Raw genomic sequence first — 16,393 nt, forward strand, 5'->3', positions numbered from 1 at the left:
CGGGAGCCGCCGTCGTGTGCCCGCCGAGCCCCTGCCCCGTCCCCGCCGCTCGGTCCCCGGCCTCCTTCGCCCGGCCGCGCTCCTCGTTGGTCCCCCAGGTCCCTTCCGAAAGCGGCCGGAGTCTGCGCTTGGCCGCCTGCGGGGAGAGCGGGGGGCGCGGCTGGAAGCGGCGGGAGCGTCAGCCCGGGGGGCGGGGGGTGCAGGGCGCGGGGACCGTTCTTATGCCTCTTAGTGTCACCAGGTCACCCGTGCTCAGCGCAGCGGGCTGGCTCCATGTTTGCGTAACGAGTGAGTGATGACTCTCCTTGTCCCCTTCTGAAGGAGGACTTTCTGAGGTCCACGTGCTGCAGAGCACGTTGGGGGCCCTGAGATAGAGGGTCTCCGCTCCCGCATAGTAGAAACCGGCTCTCATTAGAGAAATGAGAGGCCTCTTCTTTACGGACCGTTCTGGAGGTTCCCTTTGGGTTGGGCTTGCGGCTGGGTGGGGGGTCGAGGGGGCTTTAAGGCCCAGCCAGGTACTTATGGAAGGGGTGTTGCGGCAGGGGACTTGAGCAAGGCCTGTGAGACGGTCACAGTGCAGGGGGACGCTGCGCAGGAGAGCGCCCGCTGTCAGGCAGAGCCCGCCCTGCACCTCCAAGGCCAGCCTGGAAGAACCAGTTGGAGTAGGATTCCGACTCAGCCCCTCCAAGCCTCGGTTTCTTCGTCAGTAAAATGGGCACGTTAGTGTCCATTCCTCAGGACTTTGTGCAGATTAAGAAAAATGACATATGAAATCACCCAGCACAGTGCTTGGCATATTGAGGACACAGCTCATCTTAGTTTTATTTCCTTCCTCTCTGCAAAAATGTGATCAGAGAGTTATTTGTTCCCATCTTGTCTGTCCACGAACTGATCATAGGCAGACATAGTAGATGTATAATAACTGTTTGTTGAATGAATATGCTTGATGGAGCTCCAGCACCTACTCCCACCCCCCTTTCTTCCAGAATCCGCAGGGAGAGCTGGGGGCCTGGCCGGCACGGGCATGCCAGTGCTATCGGAGGACTCGGGTGAGTGCCTCCCACTGCCCTGAGGACAAGGGCCCACCCGGCAGCCCAGGGCTGGAAAGAAACCAGGCTCTGCCAGAGCTGTCTCTCAGAGGCTGCCCTGCCTCCAAGCCCTGGCAATGACAGACTGGGGAGACAATGTCCTTACGGCAGGGCTGAAGTGGTGTTTGAGGGTCGACTCAGGGTCCGGAGGGGCAGGAAGTACCCAGTGCGTTTGCTATACCTTATTTTTTCTTACACCATCTTCAGGTTTGCATGAAACCCTGGCGCTACTGACCTCTCAGCTCAGACCGGACTCCAACCACAAGGAGGAGATGGGCTTCCTGAGGGATGTTTTCAGTGAAAAAAGCCTCAGTTACTTAATGAAGGTGAAACCCCATGTCATTCTGCCACGTGAGGATTTGTAGAGGTCTTCCTTGCTATCCACCTGCCCCGGGAAGGTCTTCACTAGCCCATTAGGCAGGGCTTTCTCTTACCCTGCCCCACCGGTGACCCAGTCTGCAGCCCTAGGTATCCCCACAGCTGTGGCCGGGGGGTGTGGTGTCCAGTGTAAACCTGAAATCCTTTGTCTTTGCAGATTCACGAGAAGCTTCGCTACTACGAAAGACAAAGTCCAACCCCAGTTCTGCACAGTGCTGTGGCCCTCGCTGAGGATGTAAGCCCCAGGTTTTCCCTTATCTTGTCAGCCCCGCTCCCCACCCTGTAGGGCTCCTTCATCTTCCCTTGTTGCCATTGCTTAGCCTGGGGACATCAAGAATTGGGACCCCAAAGATGAAGAGGCGTCTCCTTCCCTCCTCCTCCTCCTATTCCTTCCTGGGTCTCCCGACAGGCAGGGAGGAACTTGTGAGCATTGGAATGGGCCTGGAGACATGGTGACATAGTGACACCCACCTACTGTGTGTTCTTGAGAAAGTCTTTTTCCTCAGCTGTGAAATGAGAGCATTGGATCAGATTAGCAGTTCCCAAACTGTCCTGAGGCCTGGCCATATGAATAGGTCAAAAGCATATTGTATCTGTGCTTTGGGAGGCTAGTGTGAAGTCCTGAAGTCAAGGGACATGCAGTGTGTCTCTGCTTATTGGCTCAGGCTTCTCATTTTTTTTAAAGGAACGCTTCATAATTCTTGTAGACCTAGTCCTCTGTGTTGCATGTTTGGGGAAAAGCTATCCTGCTTGATTATTAAGATCAGCTCCTGATTAGATAAACTCGCCTAACCCCAGAAGATGGCCTGGTGAGGGACAGGTGCAGCCTGTGGGTGCAGATCCCTGTACCTTTCTTCACTGTGGAACATGGTTAGGAGCATGGGCTGGCCCGGCTCCCAGGCTCAGCACTGCTTTTACCACCTGTGAACAGTCTGTCTCTCTGAGCTCCAGGGTCCTCATTCATAAAACCGCGTACTAATAAGGACACAAACAGTAGAACCAGATTAGCCCAGGTTCCAATCCTGGCTGTGCCACTTATGAGCTTTGTGACCTTGGGCAAAATATTTAATCTCTTTGAGCCTCAGGATTCTCATCTGTAAAATGGCAAGATAATAGGGCCCACTACGTCTAGTGTGTTGGAGGGTTAAGTGAGAAGGTCCGCAGAAGGCACATGGCTCACGTGCAGTGAGGGCTTCACGAATTAGCTCCTAGCAGGCTTGCCCTGGGGAGCTGTTGGTCCTCTCCTGGCCGCTGGTGTGATTTTCCCAGAGCATCAGTCCAGTGGTGGCTGAAGTTCTGACGTGCCCTGGGTGCTGGGAGGGCCCTTGGGTCTGCAGTCCAGGGAGGAGGGGTTGTCTCTGAGGGATCCCTAGCAGACTCGTGGCAGGGGGTGCCCCAGTAGCGTTGTCTCATTCCCCTACAGGTGATGGAGGAACTGCAGGCCACCTCCGTGCACAGCGACCAGAGGGAGCTGCTCCAGCTGCTGTCCACCCCCCACCTCAGGGTAGTCACACCACAGTCCCTGCCAGCCACGCATCTTGTGTCCCCTGGGATGGGGGCGGAGGGAGCTCTTGGTCTCGAGGAGACTTCGGTGCGAGGGCTTCTCTGTGCCAGCGTCTGCGTGGTTTTCTCTCTGACATGAGACCCGAGACCCTCCAGGCTGCTGCCCAGCCGAGGCCTGCCCAGCCCTGCCCACCATGGGGCCAGCCCTTCTTTTCTCCTGCTTTCCTGACAGGCTGTGCTCATGGTACATGACACTGTTGCCCAGAAGAATTTTGACCCCGTTCTTCCACCTCTGCCTGACAATATTGATGAGGATTTCGATGAGGAATCAGTGAAGATCATCCGCTTAGTGAAGAACAAGGAACCCCTGGTATGTGGTGCCCACCTCTCTTCCCCACCTTCCCCTGCATCTCACCCCCACCCAGAACACTGGGAAGGCACCCTCCTGAAGTCTTCAGAGAGAGTGAGGGCAGCTTGGTCAGGGCTACTGCTAGTCCCTGAGGCAGCTTGGTGTGCAGCGCACCCTTTTCTCTGGGTGGAGACAGCTCTCTCCCCAGCTGTGTCCAGGCCTCTTTGTGCAGTGAACAACCTGGACAGCTGTACGGGGTGGCCCTAATCGTTATGCTCTGAACCAGAGGTTGACAAACTACAGCCCAAGGGCCAAACCCAGACCATGGCTTATTTTTATAAATAAAGTTTTTATTTTTGAGCACGGCTGTACCTGTGCATTTACATATTGTCTGTGGCTGCCTTTACACTATAGTAGCAGAGTTGACCAGTTATGACAGAGACCTATAGCCTGCAAAGCCTAAAATATTTACATTTGTCCCTTAACAGAACAAGTTTGCTGATCCCTGCTCTGAACACAGAGCAAGCACAGGGCTCCAGCCCTTCTTGACCCCGCTGACAAATTGTTATCATTTTGGTCCTGGTTCAGCAGTGGTTTCCTGAGCAAAGGGACAGGGTTGTTCATTAGGTGGAGGGATGTGGTGAATGTCCAGAGGATTGAATACTTGCTCTAGAGCATACCGCAGCTGGCATTCTCTGTTTTCAACTTTCCCCAAATAACCTCCAACGAGCCACTTCTGCAAACAGAGGATCTCTCCTCTGTCCCTATTTCCTCACCTGCAAAATGGGGTAGTCATCCACGGATTTGCCAAGCATAGGCAAATGAGCCCTCCTGTGCAGGCACTGTGCTGGGTGCCAGCGGTTCAGAGATGAATGAGCGAGCGATGGACAGAGATACTGGAAAGTTTGCAAGTCAGGGATCTGGGGGAGCAAGAAGTCTGGGATGCTGAGCCGATGGCCTTTCTTTCCAAGCAACATTCTTATGCTTGAATATCTTATGTTCTTCAAATAGATGGCATGCATGAAGTTAATAGTAAGTGTGCAAATGTGTTTGCAGTTACAGCCAGCTGATAAATGGTTAGCATTTGTTGAGCATTTACTGTGTACCAAGTGCCTTGCATGCATTACCTGATGTAATCCTTGCAGCAACCCTGTGAGTTAAATGCTGCCCCAGAGGAAACAGGCTCAGAGAAGATAAGGGACTTCCTGGCTAAGGCCACATGCTTTTAGTAAATGGCAGAGCTAGTTTCATACCTGGGGCTATCTACCTCCAGAGCTTAGCTCCCAACTTTCCTGCTGTCCTGCCGCAGTCCAGCCTGCGTGGTACAGGAACTCGAGGGCTCATGAGTGCCTTTCTCTTCTTAGAAGGCATCTCTGCTGTGCTTCACAGCCAAGTCCTGGTCCTGAAGCTCTGCTGGGGCATAATTAGTTACCCTCGGCAACAACAGAAGGTCCAGCAACCCTGTGATTGATTAGAGGCAGGTCAAGATTTGCTGGCCCAGATTATCCTCATTTTTAAATGTTTTTGCAAGTGGGAAGAGCTGTGATATGATAGAGAAGGCACTAGATTTGGCATCACAAGGTTGGCCACCTTTCCAACTGGATGACCTTGAGGATGCTTAACTTCTCTGAGTTCCAGTCCCTTATCTAAAATGTTGCAGGGTTATTGTGCTTTGTAAACTGTACAGTACAGTGCTATACTAATGGGAGATATTGGTTTTATTGCGTTCTCAGCTTTGGGAAGTTCCCCACTGATCTGCTCTCTCGGGTGGCAGAGTGGGGGAATGGGGCAGGGGGCTGTGTTGGGCCCAGAGAGTCGGGGTCTGATGTTGGGGGTTGGTTCTTAGGAGCCTGCCTGTTCTGTCTCCGACGCAGGGGGCCACCATTCGGCGGGATGAGCACTCAGGGGCTGTCGTGGTGGCCCGGATTATGCGAGGGGGTGCGGCAGACCGGAGCGGTGAGTGGCATTGTCCCAGAGCCTTCCCCGTTGGTTCACAGGTCTCCTCTCCCCTGTCCTGTCAGGTCACTGGTTTGGGATGTGCTTTGCTTTCTTGAGTGGGGTTGGAACTTTCATCTCCTTCCCAAGCCCAGTAGAAACCTAATTGAGAATATAACATGCCTGGAGCACTGTGGGGCAATCAGGAAAGGGCTTCTGCACCGGCTTAGCCTGAGGACCATGGTGGTTAAACATGTAGCATGGGTGTGAGGGGGATTCCTCACTGGGGGCAGGGATGACACCCTTCCCCACCTGCCACCCCATTGCCTTGTCAAGCCACTGTTACCAAGGGGAGGGTGTTCCTGTCCCAGATTTGTTTGGGTGGAAACTAGGTTGAGAATCACTGGTGTGTGAAAAGCAAGGTGGGAGGCAAAGCTCCTGGTGTGGGGATGTTAGCCTCCAAGTCTGGGGGATTATTGCTGTGGAGAATCCTAGACCTGCGCTTCTCAGATGTTAATGAGTATGTGAATCCCCTGTGCACTGTGTTAAAATGCAGATTCTGATTCAGCGGTTCTGGGATGGGCCCAAGATTCTGCATGTCAAACCCACTCCCAGGTGAGGCTGGTGCCCACTGCTGGGCCAGTGCCCACTTTGAGTAGCACACAGGGGCCTAATAGGCAGAGACACTTGTCATGAAAGCAAAGGCTAACAGCTGGGCGTGTTTAACTTTCTCCATGACATCTTCAAGACATCTCCAAGACACTGGTGCCTTTAAGTTTGTTAAGATTTAAGACCATTCTTGGAGTGTGTCTGTAAACCCAGGAAGGTGAAGAGTTAAAGCTATTTTAAAGCAGCAGAGGTCATAGCAGAAGGAATGCAGGCTTTCTGTGTCAAAATAACTTTGTTTAAATACTGGCTCCATTATTTTTTAGCAGTGTGGCCTAGTGCAAGCTGCTTAATCTTTCTGAGTATCAGCTGCCAACTTGTAAATTGGGGATTTCACTGGGTGATTGTTAGACTTCGATGCAGAGCGAGGTGGCCCACAAGGAGCAGGGCTCAGTTCGTCCCAGTCCCAGCCACCAGCTTTAAGCCACGCATCTGCCCTGCAGCGGGTTCCTCAGGCCGGCCCTGGCTCTGGGTTCCCTTCCTGAGCTGACAGTCAGTCCCTGTGTCTCCTAGGCCTGGTCCACGTGGGAGATGAGCTCCGAGAAGTGAACGGGATTGCAGTCCTGCACAAGCGGCCTGACGAGATCAGCCAGATTCTGGTTCGTGTGGCATGCCTGCTGGGGGTGTGGAGGGGCTTAGAGACCCAGAGCCGGGCTTCCCACAGCCAGGGCAGCTTCAGGCTCAGCTTTGCTGTTTGCAAGAGGTGCGGCAGGCAAAGTGTCCTTACAGTGTGCCTGGGGAGTGGGGTACAGGACGGGAGGAGTGGAGCTTCCAGTCCACCTCCCTCTCTGACTCTCTCTCCTGCACAATTGTCTTCCCTACCCCTGGCTCCCTTTCCCAAGGACCCTTCTGAGTCCTGGGTTTGAATCCTGCCTCTGCCACATTTTAGTTAAGCAACTTTGGACAAGTCATCAAATCATCTGAGTTTCAATTTCCTTTCCTGTAAAGTAGGGATAAAGATGGAGTCTCAACTACTGTGTGGTTATCATTAGGCTGTAAACATCTGGAAAAGGATAAAGCAGTTCACAACTGTAAGGGGATTCCAGAGTATTAAATGCTGGGATGAAAACAGCCTCCATAGTCCACTCTGGGGAATTTAAGTCAGAGCTGAAATTGTGAAAAGCCCCAATCATAGCTTTGTCCCCTTTGTCCTCTGGCGTCCTCCTCAGATGTGATGCTCTTTGCTAACTTTGGATGGTTTGGGGGCAGAAACTGGATGAGGTCTGAAGAGAGGCAACCCAGTCTTTAAGGTCCCCTGCTGTATGGGACTGAGATCGCAGGCAGGCCCTTCAGTCTTTTTGCCGTGGTTCTGGGTGCTGACCTTCCTGTGTTCCAGAGCCACGATCTGGGCTTTCCGGGTAGTGATGCAGGGCTGGGAGACAGTCTGGGCCTGTGCCCTTCTGGCCTGATAGCATCTTCCTGGTGGGTGCCTGGCATTGGAGTGCAGGGTCTCTGTCAGGTGGAGGGAAGGGGAACTCCTTGAAAGGTGGGAGTGCCCTGAGATTGGACAGCTATTGGTGGAGATAGAAGCAAAGAGGAAAGGACTAATCGGGGACCACACCAAATCAGGCAGGGAAGAGGCAAATGAAACTGAAATAGGTGTTAAAAACACTCAAGAGCAAGCAGGAAGGGGAGAGGTCAGGAGGGTGCAGAGTTGGGATGCAATGCACGGAGCTTCCTTGGGTTCTTACTGGAAATCTTCTGTTAGTTTGTCCCATGAGAATGTAGACACTTGGTTTCTTTTATTTATTTATTTTTTTCCTTTTTGTCTTTTTTCGTGACCGGCAACGGATCGCAACCCTCAGTGTCGCGCCGGCAACGGGATCGCAACCCACGGTGTTGCTCCCACACCTCGCTCAGCCAGTGAGCGGCCGGTCTGTATATGGGATCCGAACCCTCGGCAGGAGCGCCGACGCACTTCCCAAGCGGCGCACTGTAGCAGTGCGCCACCGGGCCGGCCCGACACTTGGTTTCTGAGTTTTGCTTTATTTAGTTAATTCAACCAGGGTGCCATCCTAGAAGTGTGGGCCTTTCATTCCAAACATCGGTTTTTAGACCTGGGAAGGAAGACTTGAACTCATGGAGGGTTACTCCTGGAAGGTGATAAACCTCTGTTTTTCCTCCTTTCAGGCCCAATCCCAGGGATCCATCACCCTAAAAATCATCCCAGCCACTCAGGAGGAGGATCACTTAAAGGAGAGCAAGGTATGGGGAGGTGGGCTCAAGGGTGGCCTCTCTCGGCTTGGGAATCGCAGCTCCCTGGTGGGGTCTGGAGATGGTGGGGGAGGGGCTGGATCCAGTCCAGCCTTGTGAAACAGTCATTAGGGAATGGATCATACATCTGGTCCTAATAACATGTGCCCACTAGAGAACTTCAATTCAGTGACACAGTGATTCATTTATTTGTACCCTGCCTCTTTCTCAACAGGATTTGACGTAGCTTACTAATAAAAGACAAGGTTATTTCAATTGAAGTAGAAAATCAGGGCCACGACGAGGAGGAAAAAGTACCAAATGTGCTAGATTCCGGACCAATTAAGTAACTGCCATTGGTTTAATTATTTGTGGAGCCTACCTTTTTGGTCACCTCCTCTGTGCCAGGCAGTCTGCCAGATGTTAGAGACAGGATGGTTGTAGCTTCGAGGGTTCCTAGTGCAGAGGGGTGGTGAGGGAGCCATATTATAGGCCCCTTGTGAGGGGTCACACAGAGGATCAGTGAGAAAGTGCAATGTGCTGTAGAGGTTGGTAAAGCCGATGTTCTGAATGGCCTTGAATGCTGTGTTAGAGGTTTTGGCATAATCCCTGTTTGGGGCCTCTTAGAAGCTGACTCTGGGACAAGGATTTGAATGCAAATGGTTTTTTTGAGAGGGGACCCCAGGAAACACCAGTACAGGAGTGGGGAAGGGAAGGCAGCCATTCTGACAGCAGGCATGTTATCAGGCAAGTCACCACTGTGGGCAACTGGAGCTTAATCCTGCTGGGGAATTTGGGGCTGTTCTGTAGACATGCACTTTTGTCATCTCACCCAAGAGCCCAGGGAGCTGGGGGATTTCTATACCAGCTCCTGCCAGACTGTCCCTGGGGGATTCATTCCTAGCAATTCCTGCCTGCGAATTTGGGGCTGTTCTGTAGACATGCACTTTTGTCATCTCACCCAAGAGCCCAGGGAGCTGAGGGATTTCTATACCAGCTCCTGCCAGACTGTCCCTGGGGGATTCATTCCTAGCAATTCCTGCCTGCTGGATTAGGGTAGAGCAGGCCCCAGTGACCAGAGAAACGAAGTGCTGAGGCAAAGAGATGTAGGTGCTGGCAGCTAGAAGTCACTGAAATGGTACAGCCTTGGGAGGTATGGAAGGCACCCCACAGCCCAAGAGGTAACCCCATAGGCAGTGGGAAGCTCTGAAAGGTCTTTTGTTTGTTTTGCTTTGTGTTTCTTTGTTTTTAAGGAAGAGAGTGATGCAACCATATCTGTGTTTTAGAAAGCTCCCTGGGGCAGCCATGTGGAGGAAGGAGAAGTGGGTGGAGGCTGGAGGCAGGGAGACCTGGTAGGAGGCTGTTGTAAAAGCCCAGGTGAGAGGTTATTGAGATCTGAACTGAGACGGTGGTGGAGGGGATAGAGAGGAGGGCATCACCTTGATTTCACAGTAAATTTGGATTGAACTGCCTGGCAGCCAAGGCAGAGAAGAGGACATAGTGAATTACATCCTTTTCATCAGTGGATGAAAGCAAGCAAGCCAATTTTACAGGAAACCTGATTGCCACCCCTGCCTCCCAGTCCTACATGCATGAAAGAAGGGACATCACGGCATGTGGCACAGAGGAGAGGACAATTAGAACTCTTAGGAATGAGGATTAATAGTGGACAATGTCTTCAATGACAGTTTTTTATAGCAAGTGAAGAAATAATCTTACATGGCCATTTCTTATTTGCACTCTTTGACTAAATCCCAGGGTGTAAATAATCCTGGCTCTTACCTGATGGAAGGTGATTCTTGGTTTTCTTGGAGGACAAAATGGGCAGCCTGTCCCTTAGCCCATCCTTCCTAAATATTTCTTCTTGATCCCAATGCTTGATCTGGGCTGGCCATTTAAGATGACACTGTCTTCTGAGCCCCCAGGATCCTGGTAACATCTGTGGCTGGATGAGGGCACCTGTCCCCACAATATGCAGCCAGAAAGTTCTTATTATTGTGCAACTGAATCTTTTCTGGTTGGCACATAAAGGAATATGAGGGGACTTCAAAAAGTTCATGGAAAAATGTAATTAAAAGATAATAAGGATCTTTTCATGAACTTTTTGAAGACCCCTCATACAATTTGGACCTGTCCGAGGAAGACCCCTGACTGCTTTTTCTTTTTTGTTCTATTTGCTGCTGAAGTAATTGGACCCTAATGGTCTAGAAATAGAAAGAAATAAAAGCCATGCCACTGAATTATAGAAGAGAACAAAAAAGTGTGAAAAAATGCTGTGTCCTGATACCATCTTCCCCAGAGAGGGTGACTCCAGGGTAAAGGGGGAGTTGGGGCTTGGCCAAGTACCGACAGATGAGGCAGGACTGAGCTGTAAAAACGTGGGTGTCAATTACCCATGGAAAAGTGATGGTGAGGAATCAGTAACAGTGTTTTTGTTGATGTTTGTGTTCTTACAGAAACATCTAGATTACTTCTTTAACAGATGGCTGCTGACTTCATTAGGAGCAGTTAGCATATTCAAAATAACATTTGAGTTACAAATTATGCTCGCCTTTACTTTCTGTTCCCAGGATTAGTTGTTGCTTTGTGTATTCTAAGGGGACTGTTATGAGGACAGCACATCAGGTAAATAAGAAAATATTTAGGCTGGAAAGAGAAATTCATTCATGGGGCCCATCTAGCACTTTTCTGATTCTTGATGGATTTCCTGACTTTTACATCCCAAATGGTTGAAAAACAACAAGAAAATATGTGTAGTGTGTTTCTGATTAGCTTTCTATTCTCAAGGCTGCTTGTTCTTCCTCATTGTGAGTGGTCATTGTCATTTGGCCTTCGATGTGGCGTGCACATGCCCAGGCTTCCACGGAGAAGGGCCGCCTCACCAGAGCCCTTGCCATGCAGGTGTTCATGCGGGCCTTCTTCCACTACGACCCTCGGGAGGACCGGGCCATTCCCTGCCAGGAGGCAGGCCTGCCCTTCCAGCGCAGGCAGGTCCTGGAGGTGGTGAGCCAGGATGACCCCACATGGTGGCAGGCCAAGCGAGTGGGGGACACCAACCTTCGAGCCGGCCTCATCCCCTCCAAGCAGTTCCAGGAGAGGTGGGTCTGGGGCATGTTTTCATGGGGTGATTCCACAGTGGCCAGAGGCTCAGGTGCATGACAGAGACTCTGCCACCACAGCCAGAGAGGCCCTCTGAGTGGTGTTTCCTGAGGTAAGTGCCAGTTGATCCTGTGTTTGCTCTTCTTGTCCCACAACTAGTGGCAATGGCTGCTTGAGATTTAAATAAATGTATGGAAATTGACATTACTTTAATGTATATTTTATAATACATACTTAGAGAAGGCTGAGAAATAAAATATAAAAATACAGAGGAAGAGGTCTAGGAAAAGAAAGTGACACTAAGTCTCGCCACTATCTAAACAGCATGATTTCTGTCCTTTCTGTGCGTTTTACACGAGTCTTGTGTCCAGAATTTGTGGTCTTGCTTTTCTTTTTTTTTAACTTTTCGACGTTAGCATTTCCCATATTACCACATATTCTTTGCAGTGTGCTTGTGATGGCTATGTAATATTTCATCAGGAGATATACCATTCATTCACAGGCGGCAGGTATTTATTATGAACTGGGCTGGCCTCGTGCCAGGCATCTTGTGGGCTGCTGTGAACCTCTGGTTTCTAGAAGAGCTTATAGTTTAGTGGGCAAGTCGGACATTCTTCAGACACTTTATATGAATGTGATGGGTGTGAGGGAGGACTTGGTGCTCTGCAGGTTCACACTAAGACGTGTGCCCCCCGTCTGAGCATGCGGGGAAGGCCTCTTGGAGGCAGGGTCAGACCTAAGTGACTTCCCTGCTTTCCTGTGGCCACTCTTGTAGGTTGTCTCCAATTTTGCACTGTTATAAAGCTGCAGTGATTATCTTGCATATAGAGTGTTCCTCATATTTCAGATTATGTCCTTAGGATGGATGTCCAAGAGGGTAAAATCTGAGGTGTGGCAGTTACGACTCCTTCGCTGCCCCTCTGGGCCCTCTTCACGTCTTTGGGGTGATGACAGAACCTCAGGGTTCACCCATTTCAGTGGCCTTCATGGTATGGTCCCCAGGCCAGGGGATCAGCATCAGGGAACCTGTTAGAAATGCAAATCCTCAGACCCCCACCCCAGCCTGCTGAATGGGGAACTCCAGGGCAGACTCTGAGCTCTGTGTTTTAATGAATGTTCCAGGTGATTCTGAGGTGCTGAAGTCTCAGAATCGCTGCTCTGTTTCCTCGGGCACCCTGGACCCATCTGCATTTTTGGCTTCACGGGCCTTGGTAACATTTTTCCAGAGGTGTGGGGGAGGGCTCTTTAGCTGCATTTAATTGTGGAAATTAGACATCTCCAAGAGCCCTGGAGAGTTTCCTCGACTCAGAGATGAGGCCTTGACGGCCACCTCTCCACTGATGGCCATATTGAGCAATGTTCCAGGGCTGAGCTCTCTGTGAGGGGGAAGGGGGGACATTAAATTCAGGTCACTTTTGCCCTTGGTCTCTTGGTCATTTTCTTAGTCATTCTGCTATTTTCCAACTTCCTCAGAGATGGGGAGGTGTGGTGAGAGTGGAGAAGGGGCCTCCCTTCCTTGGGAGTCAGCCCTAGGAAAGTAACAACCAACTGATGGCTGTGGACACCAGGCAGGATCCCCGTGTGTGGCTGTCTTGGGTTGGGCAAGCTTTTCGCATAGTAAGAGCCTCGGTGTCTTCCTCCCTGTGAACGAGTGAGCCCTGTGGAAGTGTCCCCTTTCAGTGGATCTCAGTGTAAAGTAGGAGGCCCTCAGAGTGTCTGGCTCATGTCCACCTGTGGGACCCAGGCCTTGGTTTCCCTGAGTTTTATAGGAGGCTGCTTTCAACTGGTTTTCTGGCCCGGCTCATGGGCCCGCCCATCCCCTTGTGTTCCCACAGACGGCTGAGCTACCGGAGAGCCACGGGCAGCCTGTCGAGCCCCCAGAGCCTCAAGAAGCCACCCTGTGAGTAGGTTGGCAGGGACGGCACTTCAGGGAGGGGATGGGGTTAGGACGCAGGGGCTTTGTGCTGGGCAGACTCAGGCGCTGGGCTGGAGGGGCGTCAGGGGTCCTGTCTGAGCTTGCAGGCCTCCAGAGGAAGGAGCCGGGGGAGGGGCACGAGGAGGGAAAAGGGGCGGCAGGGAGTTTGGCATCGGGAGTTATTCCATGGAGAGGAGCTTCAGTATATTTGGGATCCATAGATAACACTGGGGGATATGTTAACACCTCTCCCAAAAAGGCGTGCAAACGTGTGTGTGTGTGTGTGCGCGCGCGTTAACACTGGGGGATATGTTAACACCTCTCCCAAAAAGGCGTGCAAACGTGTGTGTGTGTGTGCGCGCGTGTGTGTGTGTGTTTGGGAGAGGGCCCACAGCTTTCATTAGATACCAAGGGACTCTTGGACCCTAAAAATGTAAGAACCCCTGATATTGGGAGGGACTGGAGAAGGCTGTGGGTGGCCCATGCCTCTGTGTTAGGGGTGCCAGATTTGGCAAATACAAATAAAGGAGGTTAAATTTGAATTTCAGGTAGATAAGGACTGTTGCATGTGCCCGTGCAATATTTGGGACATCTTATGCTAAGAAATTATTTGTCGTTTGTTTGAAATTCAAATGTAACTGAGTGTCCCGTATTTTATCTGGCCACGCCACTCTGTTTGGCACTTTTTCTTCTAGAAAATTCATCCACCTACCTTCTTGCCTTTTAATCATCACAATAATGTGAAGTAGGTAGAGTCAGGCAGCCCCTTTTCGAAGATGGGAAAACGGGAGCTCCAACAGCAGAGTGGAGCTGGGGTGGGGTTTTCTCAGAGGGCCTGCGATCAGCGGCCCCAGCTTAGTGCCCCGTGTGGAGAGGAAGCTTCTCCAGGGCTTGGCCTCTCTGGCAGGGTCTTTACCCAGGTGAGCAGAGCATGGCTGTCCTGCAGCTCTGCTCGGCCCTGCTCCATCCTCTGGCATCTGCATTCCCCAGGCAAGACTCAAACTCCAGAAAAGAGAGGGAGAGCTGCTCCATCAGCCACTGCCAGTGGCCGCTTTTCCAGACTCGCTGTCAACTGGGAAGGGCTGCTGGAGAAATTGGCCTTGAGGTTGCTTATGCCAGCAGTGAGCTGCCTTTCTTTGGGCTGCTAAGGAGACACACACATGAAGATTAATTAGAGCAGGTCTTGGGGTTTAATAAGGGACTACAGCTCAGATCACAGGTTTGTTGGAGGAAAGAGAGGGAACAGATGGAGGGCTCCTCAGGCACCTGAGGCCGTAGCTGCCTCTCAGCTACAGGGCTCCCCAGTCCCCTACACTAACGCTGTTCCATCTGTCTTTTGTGCAAACCGCAGATGATCAGCCTTGTGACAAAGGTAGGCCCGGTATTTGTCCCCTGTGCACACAGTAGGGGCTTGTTTTCCTTTCCCATATCTGGGTAGCTGTGTCCCTCTGGCTTTTTGCACACCTCCTGCCCGCTGGACCGGCCTTGAGGTGTGCCAAACTGGTGGGGCAGGATTCAAGGCCTTGGGCTCCTCCATGCCCACCTGACATGCAGGGCCCAGCCTTCTGCAGACCCAGCTGTGCTGACTGTGTGACTGGGCTAGGTAGGAGACTGGAGACAGGAGGGTGGGGCAGACAGGGGTGAATCCTCCCTCCTAGTCACACCCATCCTAACTCAAAGCACTGGGAAGAGGCCTGCTGGCCTAGACCCCTGCCAGGGCCTGGAAAGGCTGGTAGGGGCCTAAGCATGGAGTGAATCCTCCCTCCTAGTCACACCCATCCTAACTCAAAGCACTGGGAAGAGGCCTGCTGGCCCAGACCCCTGCCAGGGCCTGGAAAGGCTGGTAGGGGCCTAAGCATGGATAACCAAGGGAACAGAAGAATTTGTTTTCCTGTGGCAGCCAGGACATGGGATTTTTCCCAAGCTCCCCTTGAGACAGCTTCCCAGAGGGCTCTTCCCACCTGACTATCCAGGGGGTCCCTCTGGGCCAGGATGTGTCCAGGTCGACTCACTGGCCTCCCTCTCTCTGTTTGGTTCCCAGAGACGTGTGACTGTGAGGGGTACCTCAAAGGACACTACGTGGGTGAGTAGCAGGGGCTCCGCCTGACATCCCTCCCCCACCCGCACACAGCGTACTGCCCCTCGGGCTCCAGAGTGGGGCGGAGACAAAAGCAGAGTGACCTGAGCCCTCCGAACCCTTCAAGAGCAGCTGAGCCTGTCTGACCGCCATCTCCCCTCAGTCTCTGTCAGCCGGAGGAGGGGCTGAGCCAGGCCAGGCCTTGGGGCTCCCACCCCGGCTGGCTTTTACCCACCCACTAGGCACAGAGCCCTGGCAGGAAAGGGACACAGACCATTACATTAAAACCAATTTTATTATTATCACCATCTTAATTAGAGTTTATTCAGTGTTAATGCCCCCACCATACAGCGAGGGAGCCTTTTACTGGTCTCCAAAATACCATCACTTTGTAAATTTTGGTCAGTTTTTTCAGAGGCCTTAGAGATAGGCAAATCATTTTTTAACTTTTATTTGGAAATAATTTCAAACTTACTGAAAAGATGTAAGAAAAGTAAAAGAGCTCCGTGTGCTCTGCACCTGGACTCACCAGACATTAGCACGTGGCCACGTTTGTTTTCTGCACAGCTGCGTTGCTCTCCTGCGCCACGTGAGGGTGAGTTGTAGACTCCTGTCTCTTTCCCCTCAATACCTCAGCATGTATTTCCTACAGACAAGGACATTCTCTTACATAACCTCAGGACAATGATCAAATTCTGGGATTTCACATGCATACAATTCTATCATCTTCTGTACTGTTACTCAGACTTTGTCAGTTGTCCCAGTAATGTCCTTCAGAGCATCACAAACTGCATTTGGAGATTTGCATTCCCATTTCACAGATAAGGGACTCAAGGCTCAGAGAGATGAAGAGATTTGCCCATGGTCAGTCACATGTCAAATAAAACAGTGACCTTGAACCCTAGATTTTGGATGCCCGGGGTCACCATTTGATCATATTACTGTGTTTCCTGAACAGTCCCTTCCTGTAGCAGGAGAAGGTTGGGAGAGGTCAGTGGGACTCAGGACCACCTCCAGGTCTGATCAGGTGAGGAAAGTCTTTACTGAGAGATCCTGGGACAAATGCCATGGTGTCCCTCTGCCCCTCCTCTCAAGCTGGTCTCCGGAGGAGTTTCCGGCTGGGCTGTAGGGAGAGGCTGGGTAGCTCGCAGGAAGGGAAGACGTCCACAGTAGCTGATTCTCCAGAGCTG

General features: G+C 51.7%; 2 protein-coding genes across 2 annotated transcripts in view; one reads left to right on the top strand and one right to left on the bottom strand.

Annotated features, from left to right (window-relative positions):
- Nucleotides 1-275, bottom strand: part of CD300LG (CD300 molecule-like family member g) — a 31,225-nt gene extending 30,950 nt beyond the window's left edge. The window contains exon 1 of the mRNA XM_008574395.1: nucleotides 247-275. Coding sequence (XP_008572617.1) covers nucleotides 247-275 — 29 coding nt within the window. The remainder of the gene's footprint in view (nucleotides 1-246) is intronic.
- A 729-nt stretch (nucleotides 276-1,004) lies between these two features.
- The window catches only part of MPP3 (membrane protein, palmitoylated 3 (MAGUK p55 subfamily member 3)), a 27,606-nt gene continuing 12,217 nt past the window's right edge, over nucleotides 1,005-16,393 (top strand). The window contains exons 1-12 of the mRNA XM_008574388.1: nucleotides 1,005-1,049; nucleotides 1,296-1,414; nucleotides 1,624-1,701; nucleotides 2,890-2,970; nucleotides 3,202-3,339; nucleotides 5,193-5,274; nucleotides 6,433-6,518; nucleotides 8,050-8,124; nucleotides 11,014-11,210; nucleotides 13,047-13,111; nucleotides 14,478-14,498; nucleotides 15,168-15,209. Coding sequence (XP_008572610.1) covers nucleotides 1,025-1,049; nucleotides 1,296-1,414; nucleotides 1,624-1,701; nucleotides 2,890-2,970; nucleotides 3,202-3,339; nucleotides 5,193-5,274; nucleotides 6,433-6,518; nucleotides 8,050-8,124; nucleotides 11,014-11,210; nucleotides 13,047-13,111; nucleotides 14,478-14,498; nucleotides 15,168-15,209 — 1,009 coding nt within the window. The 5' untranslated portion in view covers nucleotides 1,005-1,024. The remainder of the gene's footprint in view (nucleotides 1,050-1,295; nucleotides 1,415-1,623; nucleotides 1,702-2,889; nucleotides 2,971-3,201; nucleotides 3,340-5,192; nucleotides 5,275-6,432; nucleotides 6,519-8,049; nucleotides 8,125-11,013; nucleotides 11,211-13,046; nucleotides 13,112-14,477; nucleotides 14,499-15,167; nucleotides 15,210-16,393) is intronic.

The sequence above is a fragment of the Galeopterus variegatus genome, unplaced genomic scaffold, assembly GCF_000696425.1.
Source record: "Galeopterus variegatus unplaced genomic scaffold, G_variegatus-3.0.2 Scaffold1037, whole genome shotgun sequence".
Lineage (NCBI taxonomy): Eukaryota > Metazoa > Chordata > Mammalia > Dermoptera > Cynocephalidae > Galeopterus > Galeopterus variegatus.